This window comes from Arachis ipaensis, chromosome B2 (genome assembly GCF_059453495.1).
Source record: "Arachis ipaensis isolate K30076 ecotype BB chromosome B2, ASM5945349v1, whole genome shotgun sequence".
Classification (NCBI taxonomy): domain Eukaryota; kingdom Viridiplantae; phylum Streptophyta; class Magnoliopsida; order Fabales; family Fabaceae; genus Arachis; species Arachis ipaensis.
Window position 1 is genome coordinate 95,611,619 of NC_142437.1, and position 24,609 is coordinate 95,636,227.

The window sequence follows — 24,609 nt, forward strand, 5'->3', positions numbered from 1 at the left end:
AGGAGCCGTCGAGGGGTCGCTGAGCCGCTGCAGTCGCCGTCGCGTGTGTTTTTGTCACAGAAGCTTCCATTTCCGTCACTTTCATGTTGCGGAGAGAAAGAACTACGCATGAGCCAGGGGCCAGGGAAAGGGAGCCACCGCCGTTGCATCCTGGCTATGCCGCCGTTCAATCCCATCGCCATCCATAAAGTCGCAAGGAGCATTTGTCGTTGTTGATTGATGGTGCCAGCCTCGTTGTCGCGTCTGTAAGGAGAAAAGGTCACGTGGAGGATGGAAAGCCGCTGCGTGCCGTCGATGTTTCACCGTGGCCATGGAGAGGAACGTGAATGGAAAAGGAAACAGGGAAGCTGCTACTTAGGATTTGAGGAAAACGGCTCTGTTCTGCCTCGCCTCTAGGTTCTGCAAGTTGCCAGAGTCCTCAGCCACCGGGAACCAGCACTGGAGCTGCCCAGAATCACTAATGTTGCTCTCATGGGAGCTGGTATTGGAACCATTGATGGAGCTGCTGTGTTTAGTGATTTTCACGAGTTGTGACATCGAGGTAGGGAATATTTTATTAAATTAAATATTTTAAACTTTGAATGCCTGAAAAGTTTACTGGATTGTTACGAATAGTTGAATGCTTCATATGTAATGGATTTTGGTTGTAGATTAAATGTGTGACTGGTTGTGCCTCTTCTTGATTTTACGATAGTAAGGTAGAACATGTTGATATGTGTATGCTGTAGTCTGCAAGTGTGTTGAGAAGATACATGTCTAATGTTGTTCTGATTTTGATTTGGAAACTGGTTCTCTAAAAATAAAAAATTCCTATAGCTGTTTAGATGCTCTCTTTACTAACTTTGTTTCTTATATTCTGATTCACAGTTTAAGATAGCCCTTTTTTCTACGTTTCATTTTCTTCATGATTGAAATTGTAGATAAATGCTTTTGCCATGACACAATGGAACAGATTGTTGATTCTTTGGTGAGCAGTGAGCTTTACATCTTCCATTGAATTTAAGTACCTCCAGCACAACTTTATCTTAGAATTTCATTTATTCTGCTGCTAAAATGTCTTTGGTGTTACTCTTAGTTGTAGTCTCTTATCTCACAAGTCACCAGGAAGCCCCAAATTGCCACTCACCATCGTCGTACCATCATCATCGCTGCATTCTTCCCGGTGTCGCTGCCTCCTTCTTCCCGGTGTCGCTGAGTCTCTCTGCGGCGTCGCTGCTTCTCCCCTCTCCGAGGCTTCACCGCTTCTCCACGGCGTCCTTGCTTCTCCCCTGTTCTGTTTCTACCTCGTTGCTTCTGCTTCACTGTCTTGGCTGATTATAGATTGTGCTTCGCTGCATTGGCCGTTTGTGGGTTGTCATCTGTGGTAAGTGGTCTTCTTCTCTGATTTCTGTTGCTTAGTTAGGGATTGATTGGCTGTTGGGTATTTTTGTTGGCTGTGGAAAGTGGTGATGTTTGTGAACATGAGCAAGATGAGTGTTGAATGTTGACTGAGTTTCTATTCTGGTTTGAATTTGGATTGCGTACTTGTGAAATGAACCTGGGGCTTAGGTTAGTCTGTTATTTAAGGTAGCAAAACTTTTATTTTGGTCATGGGTTCTGTTCTGAAACTTCATCAGAACTAAATTTTATATAAAAGACCTTCAATTGTTTTTGATTTTTTCTTAGGGATATGAAGTTAGCAAAACTCATCATGAATGCCTAATCTTCTGCCACATTTAACATTCCCTGTAGCAAATTTATTTCCATCTAAAACTATAATATATCAGTATCTGTATATGAAGATTATAAGATTAGATAGAAATATAGCAGGGGCTAATTCCACTTTATTTTTATTTAGACCACAAGAAGAAATAAAATTAATTATATGTATGTGCTGCCTAAATTACCCAACATATGCTAAAGAGTAACTGAATGTTTCAATGAATCCTCTAGAAGAATGGTTATCTAAATAACAATAATAACAACAACAAGAAGCACAATTTTAAAACAGTGTTTAGTTCTACAATAACAATTATGATAGATTAGGCAACAAGTCTAAAGTGTTAACATAAAGAAAATAATATCAATGACGTGGCATGCATTCAATCAAAAGATCAACAATTTAATTCAAAACACAGCAAAGAATTTTGTCAACCATGTCATTAGTGAGAATTAATAATCCCTTTTACTTTGCATTTAATAAAAAAGGTTATCAGTGCTGGCACCAGCAAGCACAAGCACTTTCTTGATTACTATGTTGATTAACACTAACCCTGACTAATGGATTCAGCTAAAAAATGTTCTAAAAATATTGAATAAAAGAGTTAAGATATTTTTTTAATTATTTCATTGCATTGACTATTTTGTGCATTGTTCAAAAACTGTTTTGAGGCTTTATTTGGCTAATTAGATAGAAAGGAAAATTTGTATTTGGCCGTTTGTGCATTGTTCAAATTTGTATTGTTCAAAAATTGTTTGTGCATTGTTCATTAATTTGAGTTCTAGTTAGCAAAACTCATCATTATACTAATTGTTATAGATTTTTTCTTGGGGATAGAGTGTAGTAGAAGAAACATATGATGATGCTGTCTATTTGAAGATGAACACGTTTTGTTAGTGCATTGTGTTCTGGATTTCTGTGTTGCTAAACTTGATTGATTTCCTTACATTATATTTCTGTGTGGTTTCAATAGTATTATTCTACCTAGAAAAAGAAAATAGGGATTTAAAAGGATGTGGCAATATGCATGATAACATGTAGTAAAGGACTAAAGGGATTTTTCTTTCTGTTTTTTTAGTGCTTAAAAAGGGGATTTAGTAATAGTTTCCTTCTTTCTATTGTGCTTAACTGCTTATCCATTTTTCTAAAAACTGGTTTTAAAAGTGAATTTTTTGTTAAAAATCTGGTTATGAATTACTTATATTTTTATTCTTTGTTGCTATTTTAGTTTGTCTCTTTAAAACCAGAAAAAGAGATAACAGTGAAGAAAATTTACTGATTAATTGATTGCCTAAGCTTCTTTGCATAGTTTGTTAGATACAAATTGTTAGTCTCATGATTAGTTGAGATGTTCTCTTTTGAATATGTGTGCAGTGGTTGACTTCTAGAAATTCTTTAGATGCAATAAGCTCTTGATTGAAAAAATCATTTATAGTTAGTCTAAAACATATGTCCATGTCTTTTATTTTAGTTGACATAGTACTGTTTTATCTTTGTTAATGGCTGATTTCATGCCTTATTTTGATTGAGCAATGATGATGATGGCCTTATTATGCTAATTTTTATATTGCTGCTGATTGCCATTTTCGCTTGCTGCCGTTTGATTTTAGTGCTGATTAGTGCTGATTTGATTCTAGTGAGTTCATATGGGTTGATTTTGCTGTTTGTTTAAATTCAGAAATGTCCTATTTACTGCCAGAATGTTGCCGAAATTTCTAAAAATTTGTGTTAATTGAATTCCAATTTGTGAATTGAATTTGGTAATTTGTTACTTTAGTTTTGTTTCATGACCAAATTCAACTCAATAGGTTACTTTAATTTGTTCTTTTTTTTTTCAATTAAATATCTTATAAATTAAATCAATAAGAGGGATGGTATATAATTAGTATCTTTGTATAGAGACAATAGTGAAGAAAACACCTCCTTCTTTCCCTTTCTCCTCTTTTCTTCTTCTTCTTCCATTTTTTCCCTCCCCTGTCTTCGGAAACAGAACAAAAATGCCACTGTTCTCCTGTTTCTGCGCTCATCCTCCACCGTGCGCCACCAGTAGCCACCTCTGGGTCGACACTGCTCTGCCTCCATTCTCCCTCCTCTTGCCATTTTCTGTTTCTGCTTCTTCTGCATGTTCTCAATTTATTTCCCTGTTTACATTTTCTTAGTTTAATTAGTTTGTTCAGTTTTTGTTAAATTAGTCAATTTAGTTATGCATGCTTAGTGGGTAATAGGTGGTTAGGAAGTTATATCTGATTTGTAGTGGATTTAGGTTGAACTTTTTGGTTGCTGCTGATGCCTGGAATGAACGGTTTTAAATTGTAGAATGCTGTTTTATCCTTGTTAATGGCTGATTTCATGTCTTGTTTTGGTTGAGCAATGATGATGATGGCCTTATTATGCTAATTTTAGTAGACATTATTAGTAGTTTTATATTTGATTTTTTTTTCTTTTTTTACAGGAAAACTATGTTGAAGGGGAAATCGACCTTCATTAAGGTCAAACTTTTAAGAGCAAATGTTACAGAGTAAAAGTCATGAACTTGTGGATCGGACATGATGATAAATCTATTTGCTACTTAGCTAGTTCAACTCTTCTTTGTTATATTTTTTGCAACATTAGATGATATAGTTCGAGGTTGTCATGAGAGTATATATATTGTGGTATTTTGAATGTGATTGTGGATCTTACAACAATTTTTATAAGTCAAATTTGATGGAAAATGTTCAATTATTTTTCTTTAGTGACTTTATTCAAATAGTTTAGATTATTTATTGACTCTAAATAATTAAAAAAAATGAAATTAATTTGATTCACGAGAAAACTACTATTGAAAATAAAAAATTATATATTACAAAAAACCGTTGTCAAAAGTTACAAAGGACAACAGTGTTAAAACCGTTGCCAAAAATGATACCAATGGTAACGTTTTTAAACCGTTGTCTTAGACAACTATAAAATGGCAACAGTTCAAAAACCGTTACCAAAAAACGGTACCAACGGTAATGCTTTAAAACCGTTGCTGTTGTGGATAATAAAACTACCACAGTTTAAAACCGTTGCCTATTCATATACGGTTTTAAACCGTTGTATCATGAAAAAGAACGGTTTAAAACCGTTGCATTTCGAGTAACGGTTTGAAACCGTTGTTTAAAATTTTGTTTCAAAACCGTTGCCTATACCAATAACTTTGGCAACGGTTTTTTGGTTACCATTGTCTTAGGTAAAAAACCGTTGCCTTTGAGCATTGGCAACGGCCGCATATACCACAGGTCAAAAACCGTTGCCAAAGTGTTGCCTAAAGTTTAGGGAACAGTTTTTGACTGTTGCGAAAAGCCTTGTTTGTTGTAGTGAGAAAACAGTAGTGTGATTTACCTGATAGGCAATCAAGCATTTGATCGATGAAAGGTAGCGAGTAGTGATCCTTGCGAGTAGCCTGGTTCAAACGCCTGTAGTCAATGCACACCCTCCAGGAATTCTGCACTCTTGTAGTCATGAGTTCCCCATGCTCATTCTTTACTGTTGTGAAACCTGACTTCTTCGGAACCACCTGTACTGCGCTAACCCATTCGCTATCTGAGATTGGATAGATGATGTTGGTTTCAAGCAGTCGGGTCACTTCCTTTTTCACAACTTCTAAAATGGTGGGGTTCAACCGCCTTTGAGGTTGACGGATAGGCCTTGCTCCCTCCTCTAGAAATATGCGGTGCTCACAGACTTGAGGGCTTATACCTATTATGTCTGCCAAACTCCACCCAATAGCTTTCTTATGTCTTCTAAGCATACAAAGCAAACGCTCCTCTTGTTGGGAAGTGAGTTCCTTTGCAATAATAACTGGGAGATGTTGATTGTCCTCAAGATAAGCATACTTGAGGTGAGGTGGAAGGGGCTTCAACTCCATTTTTAGCTCATGGCTTGGCACTTGATGGCTCCGGAGCCATTGGAGGTAGCAGGGTGTCTTCAGTATACTTAGAGGGCTTCCCCACACTTGCACCTTGCTTCATGTTCATCTCCTCTACTGCCTCTTGGTGAACTTCAGCCACAGTCTCATTAATAATATCACACTAGAAGATGGAGTGGTCTTCCGGTGGGTGCTTCATAGCTTTATCTAGGTTGAAGCTCACTGCTCTGCTATCTATCTCAAAAGAATATGTTCCCGAGAAGGCATCCAATTTAAACTGCGAAGTCTTCAAAAATGGTCTTCCAAGCAAGATGGACGAAGGTCTTCCTGAGTCATTAGGGGGTATCTCTAAAATATAGAAGTCAATAGGGAATGTCAACCCCTTAATGCTCACTAAGACGTCTTCCACAATGCCAACCACTGAAATTATGCTTTTATCTGCCAAAACAAAATGTGCTGCCGACCTTTTCAAGGGTGGGAGCCTCAAAGCATCATATACAGATAATAGAAAAATACTAACACATGTACCTAAATCACACATGCAGTCAACAAATTGTACACCTCTATAGTACAAGTAACCATACAAGGACCGGGATCACCACATTTCTCCGGTATAGCACCCATTAAAGCAGAAATAGAGCTACCTAAAGGAATAGTTTCTAAATCATGTATCTTATCCTTATTCATGCACAAATCTTTTAGAAACTTATCATACTTAGGAACTTGACAAATAGCATCAAAAAGGAGAATAGTTACCTCAACCTTTTTGAAGATCTCCACCATCTTGGGGTCTAGCTCCACTTGCTTCTTAGTCCTCCTAGCAAGGTGTGGAAAAGGAATGGGAATGGATTCTCTCACAACATCATCTTCCTTAGATACTCCATTCCTTGGTTGAGCAACTTCTTCTTCAACCGCATCTTGTACCTCATCCTCTTCTTCAACATCTTCTACCTTAATAATGTCTTCAACTTGAATGTCTTCTCTTGAGCTTGCCTCCTCGAGACTCCTCTCTTGCAATGTAGTTCCGAACCTCAAAGTGATGGCATTAATTCCACCCTTGGAGTTGGGTAAAGATTGAGAGGGAAGTGCACCAGAGCTTGAAGGTTGATTGTTGGAGGTAGAGGGTGGTTCCATACGGGATATGAGAGCTTGTAGAGTGGAGGTAAGACCTATGATGTTAGAGTTAAGTGAATTTTGAAGGTCTTCTTGTCCTTTTACAATAGAGCGAAGCATCTCATCTTTGGAGGAGGAAGGGGGTAGGTAATTTAAGGGGCTTGTGGTTGGTTGTGTTGAGGTGCTTGAGCTTGCCTTTGGTGAGGTGTCCTGTAACTTTGGCCTTGGTTCTACTGTTGGTATGGAGGATTTTGTTGATACCGATTCTGTTGATAGTTGTTGTTCCAACTTTGATTTCCACCATTGTCTCTGCCTCCTTGGCTGTAGTTGTCCCTCCATCCTTGGTTGGAATTGTCTCTCCATCCCTGGTTAGAATTATCTCTCCATCCTTGGTTGGAGTTGTCTTGCCAACCTTGATCGTAGTTACCACCTTGGTTATAATTACCGCCTTGTTGATAGTACCCTTGATTCAGACAGTTGTAATAGACATTAGTAGCTGCCAAGGTGTTGTCTTCTTGGAGTTGTGGACAATCATCAGTGTAGTAAAAATAGCAGGCGCATATTCCACACATACTCTGAGGGACCAACTGTTGACAATGTTGTTGTGGAGGAGGCTGAGGTTGTTGTTGATTAAGCTGAAGCTGCTTCAGTATATTGGTTATCTCTCTCAGAGTCTTGGTGAGAGCAGCAGTCTCACTGCTAGAGGAAACTTCTGCAATGGCCTTGGGATGATTGTTCCTTTTCCTTGTATTTCGAGTAGACTCAGCTAGATCGGTGATCAGTTGCCACGCTTCTGTCGCCGTCTTGTACTTCGTCAGAGAGCCATTACTTGCAGCATCTAAGATGGTCTTGCCTTGAGGCTTCATGCCTTGGCAGAAATAGCTAATCAACACCAACTTATCAATCTTGTGATGGGGACATGAGTCGAGGAGATTCCTGAAGCGTTCCCAATACTCGTAGAGAGTCTCTGATTCGCCTTGGATGATGTAGGAAATTTCCTTCCTCAATCTATCTGTAACCTCTGCTGAAAAGAACTTGTCCATGAATTCCCTTCTAAGCAAGTCCCAATTAGTAACAACAGCTTCCGATTGAGTGTAGAACCACTCCCTTGCCTTTCTCTCAAGAGAAAATGGGAAGGCATATAACCAAATAGTAGCCTCATCCCCACCATGCTGCCTAGTAGTTGAGCAAGTTGTCTGAAAATCTCTAAGGTGCTTGATAGGCTCTTGAGCAGGTAGGCCATGAAACTTAGTGATGAGCGGATAATTTATACGCTTTTTGGCATTGTTTTTAGTATGTTTTTAGTATATTTTAATTAGTTTTTATTATATTTTTTTAGTTTTTAAATAAAAATCACATTTTTGGACTTTACTATGAGTTTGTGTATTTTTCTGTGATTTCAGATATTTTCTGGCTGAAATTGAGGGACCTCAGCAAAAATCTTATTCAGAGGCTGAAAAAGGACTGCAGATGTTGTTGGATTCTGACCTCCCTACACTCGAAGTGGATTTTCTGGAGCTACAGAAGCCCAATTGGCACGTTCTCAATTGCGTTGGAAAGTAGACATTCTGGGCTTTCCAGCAATATATAATAGTCCATACTTTGCTCGAGATTTGATGGCCCAAACCGTCGTTCCAAGTCAGTACAAAAATTCTAGCGTCAAAACGCCAGAACTGGCATAAAAGCTGGAGTTAAACGCCCAAACTGGCACAAAAGCTGGCGTTTAACTCCAAGAAAAGTTTCTACACATGGAAGCTTCAATGCTCAATCCAAGCACACACCAAGTGGGCCCGGAAGAAGATTTTTGCATTAATTACCTATTTCTGTAACCCTAGGCTACTAGTTCTCTATAAATAGGACCTTTTGCTATTGTATTTTCATACTTTTACACTTGATCATACTTGATAGACCTTTTCACGTTTGGGGGGCTGGCCTCACAGCCATGCCTAGACCCTTTTGTTCTTATGTATTTTCAACGGTGGAGTTTCTACACACCATAGATTAAGGTGTGGAGCTCTGCTGTTCTTCATGAATTAATACAAAGTACTATTATTTTTCTATTCAATTCAAGTCTATTTCTTCTCCAAGATATTCATTCGCACCCAAGAACATGACGAATGTGATGATTATGTGACACTCATCACCATTCTCACCTATGAACGCGTGCCTGACAACCACTTCCGTTCTACATGCAAACAAGCTTGAATGTGTATCTCTTGGGTTTCTAATCTAAGATTAGAACCTTCGTGGTATAGGCTAGAATTATTGGCGGCCATTCCTGAGATCCGGAACATCTAAATTTTGTCTGTGGTATTCTGAGTAGGATTCGGGAAGGGATGATTGTGACGAGCTTCAAACTCGCGAGTGTTGGGCGTGTGACAGACGCAAAAGGATCAATGGATCCTATTCCAACATGATCGAGAACCGACAGATGATTAGCCGTGCGGTGACTGCATGCGTAGAACATTTTTACTGAGAGAACGGGAAGTAGCCATTGACAACGGTGATGCCCAACATAAAGCTTGCCATGGAAAGGAGTATGAATGATTGGGAGAAGGCAATAGGAAAGCAGAGGTTCAGAGGGAACAAAGCATCTCCATACGCTTATCTGAAATTCCTACCAATGAATTACATAAGTATCTCTATCTTTATCTTTATTTCATGTTTATCCTTTAATTATCAATCCTCCATAACCATTTGAATCTGCCTGACTGAGATTTACAAGATGACCATAGCTTGCTTCAAGTCGACAGTCTCCGTGGGATCGACCCTTACTCACGTAAGGCTTATTACTTGGACGACCCAGTGCACTTGCTGGTTAGTTGTGCGGAGTTGTGATAAAGAGTTGAGATTACAATTGTGCGTACCAAGTTGTTGGTGCCATTGATGATCACAATTTCGTGCACTAAGTTTTTGGCGCCGTTGCCGAGGATTGTTCGAGTTTGGACAACTGACGGTTCATCTTGTTGCTTAGATTAGGTACTTTTCTTTTTATTTTCTTCAGAATTTTTAAGAATGAATTCTAGAGTTTCAAGGTGATGTTCTTATCATCACAAAAGCTGATTGATTCTCATCAATTTAGCTGTTGAATGTAATGTGCTGCTGAAGCTTGGCTAGCCATGTCTAATCTTTTTAGACTGAAGCTTTAGACTAACATTGCAATGATTCCTGGAATTCTCATTAAGAATTTTGAAGTCCTTTTTCTCTTTTTCCATATAATTTTTGAAAAATCACAAAAAAAAGTTTATAAAATCATAAAAATCAAAAATATTTTATGTTTCTTGTTTGAGTCTAGTATCAATTTTTAAGTTTGGTGTCAATTTCATGTCTTTATTCTTCTTGCATTTTTCGAATATATGAATTATGTTCTTCATTGATCTTCAAGTTATTCTTGATGATTTCCTTGCTCTGATCTTTGAATTCTCTTGTTTTGTGTCTTTTGTTGTTACTTATATACATTTTCAAATTGTTATAGTCCTTAGTATACAAACTTCTAAGTTTGGTGTCTTGCATGCATTGCTTATTTGATCTTAGTTGCATTTTTATTATTTCTCATCATTAAAAATTCAAAAAAAATTTTAAAATTGTGTCTTTTCAAGTCAATAACACAGAGAATTGAAGATTCAGAACATTCAGCAGAGGAATTACACAGAAAAAGCTGGGCATTCAAAACACCCAATGAAGAAGGAAAACTGGCGTTTAAACGCCAGCCAGGGTACCTGGCTAGGTGTTAAACGCCCAAAAAGGTAGGATTTTGGGCGTTAAACGCCAGAATGGATGTCATTCTTGGCGTTTAACGCCAGGATGACACTAGAGGGAAGATTTTGTTTTTAATTCAAATCTATTTCAAATATTCATAATTTTTTAAAATCAAATCTTTTTCAAATCATATCTTTTCAATCATATCCTTTCAAAATCAATTTCTTTCCATTTTTTTATTATTATTTTCAAAAATCCTTGCTACAATTAGTAATTTTCAAGTTATTACTTACCTAATAAGAAAGGATCAAAACTTTTAATTCTAGAATCATATCTTCTAATTTCTTGTTAGTCAAGTAATCAACTTTAATTTTAAAACTTTCCTTTTTCTATTTGATTCTCAATCATATCTTTTCAATCACATCTTTTTCAAAATTAAGTTTCAATCATATCTTTTTTATTTCTAATTTCAAAATCTTTTTCAAAAATCACTTAATTTCTTTCCCAATCTTAGTTTTCGAAAATCATCAATCAAATTTTCAAAATTTCTTTTAATTATTTCAAAATCTTTTACTTTAATTTCGAAAATTCTTCCCCTCTTCTCAACTCCTTCTATTTAAAGGACTAACAGTCCTCCTCAATGTACAATTCGAACTCTATCCCACTTGATAAGTTCGAATTCTTTCTCTCCACCTTCTCCTTTTATTCTTCTTTTCCTCTGACACCTCAAAGAATCTCTATACTGTAACATAGAGGATTCCATATTTTCTTCTTCTCTCTTTTCATATGAGCAGGAGTAAGGACAAAGACATTCTTGTTGAAGCTGATCCTGAACCTGAAAAGACCTTGAAGAGAAAGCTAAGAGAAGCCAAAGTACAACTCTCTGTAGAGGACCTAACAAAAATTTTCAAACAAGAAGAAGCCATGGCAGCCGAAAACAACAACAATGCCAATAATGCAAGGAAGGTGCTTGGTGACTTTACTGCACCTACTACTGACTTCTATGGGAGAAGCATCTCAATTCCTGCCATTGGAGCAAACAACTTTGAGCTTAAGCCTCAATTAGTTTCTCTGATGCAACAGAATTGCAAGTTTCATGGACTTCCATTGGAAGATCCTCATCAGTTCTTAGCTGAATTCTTGCAAATCTATGACACTGTCAAGACCAATGGGGTTGACCCTGAGGTCTACAAGCTTATGCTCTTCCCCTTTGCTGTAAGAGACAGAGCTAGGATATGGTTGGATTCACAACCTAAAGAAAGTCTGAACTCTTGGGAAAAGCTAGTCAATGCCTTCTTGGCAAAATTCTTTTCACCTCAAAAATTGAGCAAGCTTAGAGTGGAAGTCCAAACCTTCAGATAGAAGGAAGGTGAATCCCTCTATGAAGCTTGGGAAAGATATAAGCAATTGATCAGAAGGTGTCCTTCTGACATGCTTTCAGAATGAAGCATCATCGGTATCTTCTATGATGGTCTATCTGAACTGTCCAAGATGTCATTGGATAGCTCTGCTGCAAGATCTCTTCATCTGAAGAAGACGCCTACAGAAGCTCAGGAACTCATTGAAATGGTTGCAAATAACCAATTCATGTACACTTCTGAAAGGATTCCTGTAAATAATGGGACAAGTCAGAAGAAAGGAGTTCTTGAAATTGATACTCTGAATGCCATATTGGCTCAGAACAAAATATTGACTCAATAAGTCAATATGATTTCTCAGAGTCTGCCTGGAATGCAAGCAGCAACAGGCAGTACCAAAGAAGCTTCATCTGAAGAAGAAGCTTATGATCCTGAGAACCCAGCAATGGAAGAGGTGAATTACATGGGAGAACCCTATGGAAACACCTATAATCCTTTATGGAGGAATCATCCAAACCTCTCATGGAAGGATCAACAGAGGCCTCAACAAGGCTTCAACAACAATAATGGTAGAAGAAATAGGTTTAGCAATGGCAAACCTTTTCCATCATCTTCTCAGCAACAGACAGAGAATTCTAAGCAGAGCCTCTCTGACTTAGCAATTATAGTCTCTGATCTAATTAAAACCACTCAAAGTTTCATGACTGAAACAAGGTCCTCCATTAGAAATTTGGAGGCACAAGTGGGTCAGCTGAGTAAGAAAATTACTAAACTCCCTCCTAGTACTCTTCCAAGCAATACAGAAGAGAATCCAAAAAGAGAGTGCAAGGCCATAACCACATCTCACATGGCCGAACATGGAGAGGAGGACGAGGCAGTGATCTTCACTAAGGAAGACCTCAATGGACGTTCACTGGCCTCCATGGAGTTCCCTAATGAGGAACCATGGGAATCTGAGGCCCACAATGAGGCCATAGAGATTCTATTGAATTTACTTCTGCCATTCATGAGCTCTGATGAGTATTCTTCCTCTAAAGAGGATGAAGATGTTACTGAAGAGCAAGTTGCTAAGTACCTTGGAGCAATCATGAAACTAAATACCAAATTATTTGGTAATGAGACTTGGGAGGATGAATCTCCCTCGCTCACCAAAGAACTGGATGACTTGACTAGGCAGAGATTATCTCAAAAGAGACAGGATCTTGGGAAGTTCTCAATAACTTGTACCATAGGCACCATGACCTTTGAGAAGGCTCTATGTGACCTAGGATCAAGCATAAACCTCATGCCTCTCTCTGTAATGGAGAAGCTAGGAATCCTTGAGGTACAAGCTGCAAGAATCTCACTAGAGATGGCAGACAATTCAAGGAAACAAACTTATGGACTTGTAGAGGATGTCTTGGTAAAGGTTGAAGACCCCTACATCCCTACTGATTTCATAATCCTAGACACTGGGAAGTGTATGGATGAATCCATCATCCTTGGTAGACCCTTCCTAGCCACAGCAAAAGCTGTGATTGATGTAAACAGAGGAGAATTAGTCTTTCAAGTGAATGAGGACTCCCTTGTGTTTAAGGCTCAAGGATCTCCCTCTATAACCATGGAGAGGAAGCATGAAAAGCTTCTCTCAATGCAGAGTCAAACAAAATCCCCACATTCAAACTCTAAGTTTGGTGTTGGGAGGCCACAACCAAACTCTAAGTTTGGTGTTGAGAGGCCATCATCATGCTCTGAGTATCTGTGAGGCTCCATGAGAGCCCACTATCAAGCTACTGACATTAAAGAAGCGCCTGTTGGGAGGCAACCTAATTTTACTTATCTATGTTATATTTCTATTATTTTATATTTTATGTAGGTTGATGATCATGGAAAGTCACAAAAACAATTGAAAAAGCAAAAACAAACTGAAAAATAGAATGAAAAATAGAACACCTTGGAGGAGAAGACTACTGGCGTTTAAACGCCAGTAAGGGCAGCAGAATGGGCGTTAAACGCCCAGTCTGGCACCATTCTGGGCGTTTAACGCCAGAAATGGGCAGCAACCTGGCGTTTAACGCCAGGATTGGCAGAAAAGGGCGTTTTGCACGCCACTTGGTGCAGGGATGAAAAATCCTTGACACCTCAGGATTTGTGGACCCTACAGGATCCCCACCAACCTCAACTCACTCTCTCTCTTCTTCACACATTCACCAATCACCTCAATACCTCTTCCCCAAAAACCCCTCACCTATCAAATCCTACCCTCTTCTCCATAAACCCTCCACCAATCCACATCCATCCATCATAAAACCCCACCTACCTCACCATTCAAATTCAAACCACTTTCCCTCCCAAACCCACCCTACATGGCCGAACCCTAACCCTCTCTCCACCCCTATATAAACCCATTTTCACACCCTCATTTTCCCACAATATAAAAACTACTTCACCCCTTGGCCGAAACACCTACCCACCTCCATCTCCTCCATTTCTTCTTCTTCTACTCCTTTCTTTCTTCTTTTGCTCAAGGACGAGAAAACCTGCTAAGTTTGGTGTGGTAAAAGCTAAAGCTTTTTATTTTTCTATAACCATTTATGGCACCAAAGGCCGGAGAAACCTCTAGAAAGAGGAAAGGGAAGGCAAAAGCTTCCGCCTCCGAGTCAAGGGAGATGGAGAGATTCATCTCAAAGGTGCATCAAGACCACTTCTATGAAGTTGTGGCCAAGAAGAAAGTGATCTCCGAGGTCCCTTTCAAACTCAAAAAGGGTGAATATCCGGAGATCCGACATGAGATTCGAAGAAGAGGTTGGGAAGCTCTCACCAACCCCATTCAACAAGTCGGAATCTTAATGGTTTAAGAGTTCTATGCCAATGCATGGATCACCAAGAACCATGATCAAAGTGTGAACCCGGATCCAAAGAATTGGCTTACAATGGTCCGAGGGAAATGCTTAGATTTCAGTCCGGAAAATGTAAGGTTGGCATTCGACTTGCCAATGATGCAAGGAGATGCACACCCCTACACTAGAAGGGTCAACTTTGATCAAAGGTTGGACCAAGTCCTCATAGACATCTGTGAAGAGGGCGCTCAATGGAAGAGAGATTCAAGAGGGAAGTCGGTTCAACTAAGAAGGCATGATCTCAAGCCCGTGGCTAGGGGATGGTTGGAGTTCATCCAACGCTCAATCATTCCCACTAGCAACTGGTCTGAAGTTACTATAGACCGGGCTATCATGATCCATAGCATCATGATTGGAGAGGAAGTAGAAGTTCATGAGGTTATATCCCAAGAACTCTACAAGGTGGCGGACAAGTCCTCCACTTTGGCAAGGTTAGCCTTCCCTCATCTCATTTGTCACCTTTGCAATTCGGCTGGAATTGACATAAAGGAAGATATCCTCATTGATGAGGACAAGCCCATCACTAAGAAAAGGATGAAGCAAACAAGAGATCCCACTCATGGACAAGAGTACGAGGAAATTCCTCATCATGAAATCCCTGAGATGCCTCAAGGGATGCATTTTCCTCCACAAAACTATTGGGAGAAAATCAATACCTCCCTAGGAGAATTAAGTTCCAACATGGGACAACTAAGGGAGGAGCAAAAAAGGTAAGGAAGAGATATTGGGGAGCTCAAGCACTCCATAAGATCTTCAAGAGGAAGAACAAGCCGCCATCATTAAGGTGGACCCGTTCTTTAATTTCCTTATTCTTTATTTTCTGTTTTTCAAAAATTATGCCTTATATTTATTTATATTTGTGTCTTTATTACATGATCATTAGTGTCTAAGTGTCTATGCCTTAAAACTATGAAAATGAATCCATCACCTTTCTTAAATGGAAAATGTTTTTAATTGAAAACGAAAAAGAAATACATGAATTTCGAATTTTAAAACAGTTTAATTATTTTGATGTGGTGGCAATAATTCTTGTCTTCTGAATGAATGCTTGAACAGTGCATATTCTTGATATTGTTGATTCATGAATGTTAAAATTGTTGGCTCTTGAAAGAATGATGAAAAAGGAGAAATGTTATTTGATAATCTGAAAAATCATAAAATTGATTCTTGAAGCAAGAAAAAGCAGTGAAAAGCTTGCAGAAAAAAAAGAGATATATGCGGAAAAAAAGAGAAAAAAAAGAGAGGAAAAGAAAGAAAAAGAAAAAGCAAGCAGAAAAAGCCAATAGCCTTTTGAACCAAAAGGCAAGGGTAAAATAAAAAGGATCCAAGGCTTTGAGCATCAGTGGATAGGAGGGCCAACAGGAATAAAATCCTGGCCTAAGCGGCTAAACCAAGTTGTCCCTAACCATATGCTTGTGGCGTGAAGGTGTCAAGTGAAAACTTGAGACTGAGCAGTTAAAGTCGTGGTCCAAAGCAAAAAGAGTGTGCTTAAGAGCTCTGGACACCTCTAATTGGGGACTCTAGCAAAGCTGAGTCACAATCTGAAAAGGTTCACCCAATTATGTGTCTGTGGAATTTATGTATCCGGTGGTAATACTGGAAAACAAAGTGCTTAGGGTCACGGCCAATACTCATAAAGTAACTGTGTTCAAGAATCAACATACTTAACTAGGAGAATCAATAACACTATCTGGATTCTGAGTTCCTATAGAAGCCAATCATTCTGAACTTCAAAGGATAAAGTGAGATGCCAAAACTGTTCAGAAGCAAAAAGCTAAAAGCCCCGCTCATCTAATTAAGACTGATCCTCATAGATGTTTTTGGAATTCATTGTATTTTCTATTCTTTTTATCCTATTTGATTTTCAGTTGCTTGGGGACAAGCAACAATTTACGTTTGGTGTTGTGATGAGCGGATAATTTATACGCTTTTTGGCATTGTTTTTAGTATGTTTTTAGTATATTTTAATTAGTTTTTAAATAAAAATCACATTTTTGGACTTTACTATGAGTTTGTGTATTTTTCTGTGATTTCAGATATTTTCTGGCTGAAATTGAGGGACCTGAGCAAAAATCTGATTCAGAGGCTGAAAAAGGACTGCAGATGTTGTTGGATTCTGACCTCCCTGCACTCGAAGTGGATTTTCTGGAGCTACATAAACCCCATTGGTGCGCTCTTAATTGCGTTGGAAAGTAGACATCCTGGGCTTTCCAGAAATATATAATAGTTCATACTTTGTCCGATATTTGATGGCCCAAACCGGCGTTCCAAGTCAGCACAAAAATTCTGGCATCAAAACGCCAGAACTGGCATAAAAGCTGGAGTTAAACGCCCAAACTGGCACAAAAGCTTGCGTAAAACTCCAAGAAAAGTCTCTACACATGGAAGCTTCAATGCTCAGCCCAACCACACACCAAGTGGGCCCAGAATAATTTATACGCTTTTTGGCATTGTTTTTAGTATGTTTTTAGTAGAATCTAGTTACTTTTAGGGATGTTTTCATTAGTTTTTATGTTAAATTCACATTTTTGGACTTTACTATGAGTTTGTGTGTTTTTCTGTGATTTCAGGTATTTTTTGGCTGAAATTGAGGGACTTGAGCAAAAATCAGATTCAGAGGTTGAAGAAGGACTGCTGATGTTGTTGGATTCTGACCTCCCTGCACTCAAAGTGGATTTTCTGGAGCTACAGAACTCAAAATGGCGCGCTTCCAATTGCGTTGGAAAGTAGACATCCAGGGAAAAAATTTCCAGCAATATATAATAGTCCATACTTTGGCCGAGTTTAGACGACGTAAAAGGGCGTTGAACGCCAGTTCTACGCTGCTGTCTGGAGTTAAACGCCAGAAACAAGTCACAAACCAGAGTTGAACGCCAGTAATACGTTACAACCTAGCGTTTAACTCCAGAAAGAGCCTCTGCACGTGTAATATTCAAGCTCACCCCAAGCACACACCAAGTGGGTCCCAGAAGTGGATTTATGCATCAATTACTTACTTCTGTAAACCCTAGTGACTAGTTTAGTATAAATAGAACTTTTTACTATTGTATTAAGTATCTTTGATCAGTTGTATGCTATCTTAGATCACGTATTGAGGGCTGGCCATTCGGCCATGCCTGGACCTTTCACTTATGTATTTTCAACGGTAGAGTTTCTACACTCCATAGATTAAGGTGTGGAGCTCTGCTGTTCCTCATAGATTAATGCAAAGCACTACTATTTCTTATTCAATTCATCTTATTTTGCTTCTAAGATATTCATTCGCACTTCAACCTGAATGTGATGAATGTGACAATCATCATCATTCCCTATGAACGTGTGCCTGACAACCACTTCCGTTCTACATTAGATTGAATGAGTATCTCTTAGATCTCTTAATCAGAATCTTCGTGGTGTAAGCTAGAATGATGGCGACATTCAAGAGAATCCGGAAAGTCTAAACCTTGTCTGTGGTATTCTGAGTAGGATTCAATGATTGAATGACTGTGACGAGCTTCAAACTCGCGAGTGCTGGGCGTAGTGACAGACGCAAAAGGAGGGTGAATCCTATTCCAGCATGATCGGGAACCTCAGATGATTAGCCGTGCCGTGACAGGGCATCTTGGACCATTTTCATAAGAGGAGGGGATGTAGCCACTGACAACGGTGATGCCCTTGCATAAAGCCAGCCATGGAAAGGAGTAAGACTGATTGGATGAAGACAGCAGGAAAGCAGAGGTTCAGAGGAACGAATGCATCTCCATACGCTTATCTGAAATTCTCACCAACGATTTACATAAGTATTTCTATCCTTCTTTTATTATTAAATTTCAAAAACCCCATTACTATTTTATATCCGCCTGACTGAGATTTACAAGGTGACCATAGCTTGCTTCATACCAACAATCTCCGTGGGATTCGACCCTTACTCACGTAAGGTATTACTTGGACGACCCAGTGCACTTGCTGGTTAGTTATGCGAAGTTGTGAAGATATGTTTAGACCATGGTTCTGTGCATCCATTTTTGGTGCCATCGCCAGGGAATCAATTTCGAACAACAATTCACAACCTGAGTAACAATTTCGCATACCAAGTTTTTGGCGCCGTTGCCGGGGATTGTTCGAGTTTGGACAACTGACGGTTCATCCTGTTGCTCAGATTAGGTAATTTTCTTCTTATTTTGTTTTCAAAAGAGTTTTCAAAAATCTTTCAAAAATTTTTCTTTTGTTTTCGAAAAAAAAAAATATTTTCAAAAATATATTTTTCTTCAGAATTTTTAAGAATGAATTCTAGTGTTTCATGAAGCATGTTGAACCCTGACTGGCTGTAAAGCCATATCCAAACTCCTTTGGGATTGGTCTTCAACTAATCACCTCAATGGATGTAATTCCATTCTAAAGCTTGGCTGGCTATTAAGCCATGCCTGACCCCTTGATTGGAGCTTTAGTTTAAAGAGCATAAGATTCCTGGAATTCATATTAAAAATTTTGGAATCCTTATTTTTCTTTTTCTTTTTCAAAATAATTTTCGAAAAAAATTAAAAGAAAATACAAAAAAATCATAAAATCATAAAAATCAAAAATATTTTTTGTGTTTCTTGTTTGAGTCTTAAGTCATGTTATAAGTTTGGTGTCAATTGCATACTCATCTTGCATTTTTCGAAAATTTTCATGCATTCATAGTGTTCTTCATGATCTTCAAGTTGTTCTTGGTAAGTCTTCTTGTTTGATCTTTGCATTTGCATGTTTTGTCTTTTCTTGTTTTTCATATGCATTCTTGAATTCTTAGTGTCTAAGCATTAAAGAATTCTAAGTTTGGTGTCTTGCATGTTCTCTTTGCATTAAAAATTTTTCAAAAATATGTTCTTGATGTTCATCATGATCTTCATAGTGTTCTTGGTGTTCATCTTGACATTCATAGCATTATTGCATGCATTCATTGTTTTGATCCATAACTTTCATGCATTGCATCATTTTTCCTGTTTTTCTCTCTCATCATAAAAATTCAAAAATCAAAAAAATATCTTTCCCTTTTTCTCTCTTAAAATTTCAAAAATTAGATTTGACTTTTTCAAAAATTTTTAAAATCTAGTTGTTTTTATGAGTCAAATCAAATTTTCAATCTTTTTCAAAATCTTTTTTCAAAAATTAAATCTTTTTTTTCAATTGTTTTTGTTATTTTCAAAAATTTCAAAAATATTTTTCAAAAATCTTTTTTCTTAATTTTATATCATAATTTTCGAAAATAACAATAACAATTAATGTTTTGATTCAAAAATTTCAAGTTTGTTACTTGCTTGTTAAGAAAGATTCAAACTTTGAGTTCTAGAATCATATCTTGTGATTTCTTATGAATCAAGTCATTAATTGTGATTTTAAAATTCAAATCTTTTTCAAAAACTAATTTAAATCATATCTTTTCAAAAATATCTTCTTATCCTATCTTTTTCAAAAATTTGATTTCAAAATATCTTTTCTAACTTCCTAACTTATCTTTTCAAAATTTGTTTCAACTAACTAACTAACATTTTGGTTGTTTCTTATCTTTTTCAAAACTACCTAACTAACTCTCTCTCTCTAATTTTCGAAAATATCTTCCCTCTTTTTCAAAATTTCTTTTTTATTAACTAATTATTTTAATTGTTGATTTTAAAATTTCAAAAATTACTAACCTTTTTCAAAAACTATTTTCGAAAATCTCTAACCCTTTTTCAAAAATAATTTTCGAAAATTCTTCTCCCTCATCTCCTTCTAATTATTTATTCATCTACTAACATCTCTTCCTCACATCACTCACCAAAAATCCGAACTCCCTCTTTCTCTCTGAGTTCAGATTTTCTTCTTCTTTTCTTCTACTCACACAAGGACCTCTATACTGTGGTATAAAGGATCCCCATTATTATTATTTTTTCTGTGCCCTCTTCTTTGTCATATGAGCAGGAGCAAGGGCAAGAATATTCTTGTTGAAGCAGATCCAGAACCTGAAAGGACTCTGAAAAGGAAACTAAGAGAAGCTAAATTACAACAATCCAGAGAGAACCTTTCAGAAATTTTCAAACAGGAAGAGGAGATGGCAGCCGAAAATAATAATAATGCAAGGAGAATGCTTGGTGACTTTACTGCACCTAATTCCAATTTACATGGAAGAAGCATCTCCATTCCTGCCATTGGAGCAAACAACTTTGGGCTGAAACCTCAGCTAGTTTCTCTGATGCAGCAAAACTGCAAGTTTCATGGACTTCCATCTGAAGATCCTTTTCAGTTCTTAACTGAATTCTTGCAGATATGTGATACTGTTAAGACTAATGGAGTAGATCCTAAAGTCTACAGGCTCATGCTTTTCCCTTTGGTTGTAAGAGACAGAGCTAGAGTGTGGTTGGATTCTCAAGCCAGAGATAGCCTGAACTCTTAGGACAAGCTGGTCACGGCTTTCTTAGCCAAGTTCTTTCCTCCTCAAAAGCTGAGCAAGCTTAGAGTGGATGTTCAAACCTTCAGACAGAAAGAAGGTGAATCCCTCTATGAAGCTTGGGAAAGATACAAGCAGCTGACCAAAAAGTGTCCTTCTGACATGCTTTCAGAATGGACCATCCTGGATATATTCTATGATGGTTTATCTGTGCAATCAAAGATGTCATTGGATACTTCTACAGGTGGATCCATTCACCTAAAAAAAATGCCTGCAGAAGCTCAAGAACTCATTGACATGGTTGCTAATAACCAGTTCATGTACACTTCTGAGAGGAATCCTGTGAGTAATGGGACGCCTCAGAAGAAGGGAGTTCTTGAAGTTGATACTCTGAATGCCATATTGGCTCAGAACAAAATATTGACTCAGCAAGTCAATATAATTTCTCAGAGTCTGAATGGAATGCAAGCTGCATCCAACAGTACTCAAGAGGCTTCTTATGAAGAAGAAGCTTATGATCCTGAGAACCCTGCAATAGCAGAGGTAAATTACATGGGTGAACCATATGGAAACACCTATAATCCATCATGGAGAAATCATCCAAATCTCTCATGGAAGGATCAAAGGCCTCAACAAGGCTTTAATAATGGTGGAAGAAACAGGTTTAACAATAATAAACCTTTTTCCATCATCCACTTAGCAACAGACAGAGAACTCTGAATAAAATACCTCTAATTTAGTAAACTTAGTCTCTGATCTATCCAAGGCCAATGTAAGTTTCATGAATGAAACAAGGTCTTCCATTAGAAATTTGGAAGCACAAGTGGGCCAGCTGAGTAAAAGGATCACTGAAATCCCTCCTAGTACTCTCCCAAGCAATACAGAAGAGAATCCAAAAGGAGAGTGCAAGGCCATTGACATAAGCACCATGGCCGAACCTGTAAGGGAAGGAGAGGACGTGAATCCCAAGGAGGAAGACCTCCTAGGACGTCCAGTGATCAATAAGGAGCTTCCCTCTGAGGAACCAAAGGACTCTGAGGCTCATCTAGAGACCATAGAGATTCCATTGAACCTCCTTATGCCATTCATGAGTTCTGATGAGTATTCCTCTTCTGAAGAGAATGAGGATGTTACTGAAGAGCAAGCTGCCAAGTTTCTTGGTGCAATCATGAAGCTAAATGCCAAATTATTTGGTATTGACACTTGGGAAGATGAACCTCCCTTGTTCACCAATGAACTAAGTGATCTGGATCAACTGACATTGCCTCAGAAGAGACAGGATCCTGAAAAGTTCTTAATACCTTGTACTATAGGCACCATGATCTTTAAGGCTCTGTGTGACCTTGGTTCAGGGATAAACCTCATGCCCCTCTCTGTAATAGAGAAACTGGGAATCTATGGGGTACAAGCTGCTAAAATCTCATTAGAGATGGCAGACAATTCAAGAAAACAGGCTTATGGACAAGTAGAGGACGTGTTAGTAAAGGTTGAAGGCCTTTACATCCCTGCTGATTTCATAGTCCTGGATACTGGAAAGGAAGAGGATGAATCCATCATCCTAGGAAGACCTTTCCTAGCCACAGCAAGAGCTGTGATTGATGTGGACAGAGGAGAATTGATCCTTCAACTAAATGAGGACAACCTTGTGTTTACAACTCAAGGATCTCTCTCTGCATCCATGGAGAGGAAGCAAAAAAAGCTTCTCTCAAAGCAGAGTCACACAAAACCCCCACAGTCAAACTCTAAGTTTGGTGTTGGGAAGCCACAACCAAACTCTAAGTTTGATGTCAAACCCCCATATCCAAACTCTAAGTTTGGTGTTGGGAGGTTTCAACAAAGCTCTGCACATCTGTGAGGCTCCATGAGAGCCCACTGTCAAGCTATTGACATTAAAGAAGCGCTTGTTGGGAGGCAACCCAATTTTTATTTATCTAACTATATTTTTCTTAGTTATATGTCTTTATAGGTTCATGATCACGTAGAGTCACAAAATAAATATAAAAATTGAAAACGGAATCAAAAACAGCAGAAGAAAAATCACACCCTGGAGGAAGACCTTACTGGCGTTTAAACGCCAGTAAGAAGCATGTTTTGGGCGTTCAACGCCAGAATAAAGCATGGTTCTGGCGCTGAACACCAAAAATGGGCAGCATCTAGGTGTTTGAACGCCAGAAGTGCACCCTGGAGGAGAGCTGGCGCTGAACACCCAGAACAAACATGGTTCTGGCGTTCAACGCCAGAAATAGGCTACAAATGGGCGTTCAACGCCCAGAACAAGCACCAATCTGGCGCTGAACGCCCAGAGTTGTGTGCAAGGGCATTTTACATGCCTAAATTGGTGCAAGGTTGTAAAACCTTGAACACCTCAGGATCTGTGGACCCCACAGGATCCCCACCTACCTCCACTCACTTCTTCTCACCCCTCTTTCACACAATCCCATAAACACTCTTCCCCAAAACCCTTCACCAATCACCTCAATCTCTCTTCCCCATCACCTCTTCACCACTCACATCCATCCACTCTTCCCCATAAACCTACCTCATAAACTCCACCTACCTTCAAAATTCAAAATCAATTTCCCACCCAAACCCACCCTAAATGGCCGAACCTTCACCCCCCTCCCATCCCTATATATAACCCTCCATTCTTCCTCATTTTCACACAACATAACCCTCTCTTCTCTTCTTGGCCGAAACACAACCTCTTCTCCCTCTCCTCCATTTCTTCTTCTTCTTCATCTATTCTTTCTTCTCTTGCTCGAGGGCGAGCAAAATTCTAAGTTTGGTGTGGTAAAAGCATAAGCTTTTTGTTTTTCCATTACCATTGATGGCACCTAAGACCGGAGAATCCTCTAGAAAAGGGAAAGGGAAGACAAAAGCTTTCACCTCCGAGTCATGGGAGATGGAAAGGTTCATCTCCAAAGCCCATCAAGACCACTTCTATGATGTTGTGGCCAAGAAGAAGGTGATCCCTGAGGTCCCTTTCAAACTCAAAAGAAATGAGTATCCGGAGATCCGACATGAAATTCAAAGAAGAGGTTGGAAAGTTCTAACAAACCCCATCCAACAAGTCGGCATCCTAATGGTTCAAGAGTTCTATGCTAATGCATGGATCACTAGGAACCATGATCAAAGTAAGAACCCGAACCCAAAGAATTATCTCACCATGGTTCGGGGAAAATACTTAGATTTCAGTCCGAAAAATGTGAGGTTGGCATTCAACTTGCCAAACATGGAAGAGAACGCACGCCCCTACACAAGGAGAGTCAACTTTGATCAAAGGTTGGACCAAGTCCTCATGGACATATGTGTAGAAGGAGCTCAATGGAAGATTGAATCAAAAGGCAAACCGGTTCAACTAAGAAGACTAGACCTTAAGCCTGTAGCTAGAGGATGGTTGGAGTTCATTCAATGCTCAATCATTCCCACTTGCAATCAGTCTGAAGTTACTATAGACCGGGCCATCATGATCCATAGCATCATGATTGGAGAAGAGGTGAAATTTCATGAGATTATACCTCAAGAACTCTACAAGGTGGCTGACAAGTCCTCCACTATGGCAAGGTTAGCCTTTCCTCACCTCA

At 38.6% G+C, this 24,609-nt stretch overlaps 1 protein-coding gene and 1 non-coding gene across 2 annotated transcripts; one reads left to right on the plus strand and one right to left on the minus strand.

Moving 5' to 3' along the window:
- Positions 1-460: 460 nt before the first annotated feature.
- On the plus strand, positions 461-4,221 carry LOC107625519 (uncharacterized). The gene is made up of 4 exons (XM_016328166.3): positions 461-541; positions 921-967; positions 1,076-1,363; positions 4,152-4,221. The coding sequence occupies exons 1-4, from the start codon at positions 461-463 to the stop codon at positions 4,219-4,221; spliced, it is 486 nt and encodes a 161-aa protein (XP_016183652.1).
- Positions 4,222-21,085: 16,864 nt separating this feature from the next.
- Positions 21,086-21,193, minus strand: LOC148574916 (small nucleolar RNA R71). The gene has a single exon (XR_015906254.1). It is a non-coding gene; the product is annotated as a small nucleolar RNA R71 (small nucleolar RNA).
- Between the last annotated feature and the right edge of the window lie 3,416 nt (positions 21,194-24,609).

Bases quoted from the DNA above. Each gene is read 5' to 3' on its own strand.
- LOC107625519 (XM_016328166.3), top strand. From the start codon at position 461: ATGTTGCTCTCATGGGAGCTGGTATTGGAACCATTGATGGAGCTGCTG. The intron at 542-920 runs GTAGGGAATATT...TTGAAATTGTAG, and splicing joins TCACGAGTTGTGACATCGAG to ATAAATGCTTTTGCCATGAC. The intron at 968-1,075 runs GTGAGCAGTGAG...TGTTACTCTTAG, and splicing joins AACAGATTGTTGATTCTTTG to TTGTAGTCTCTTATCTCACA.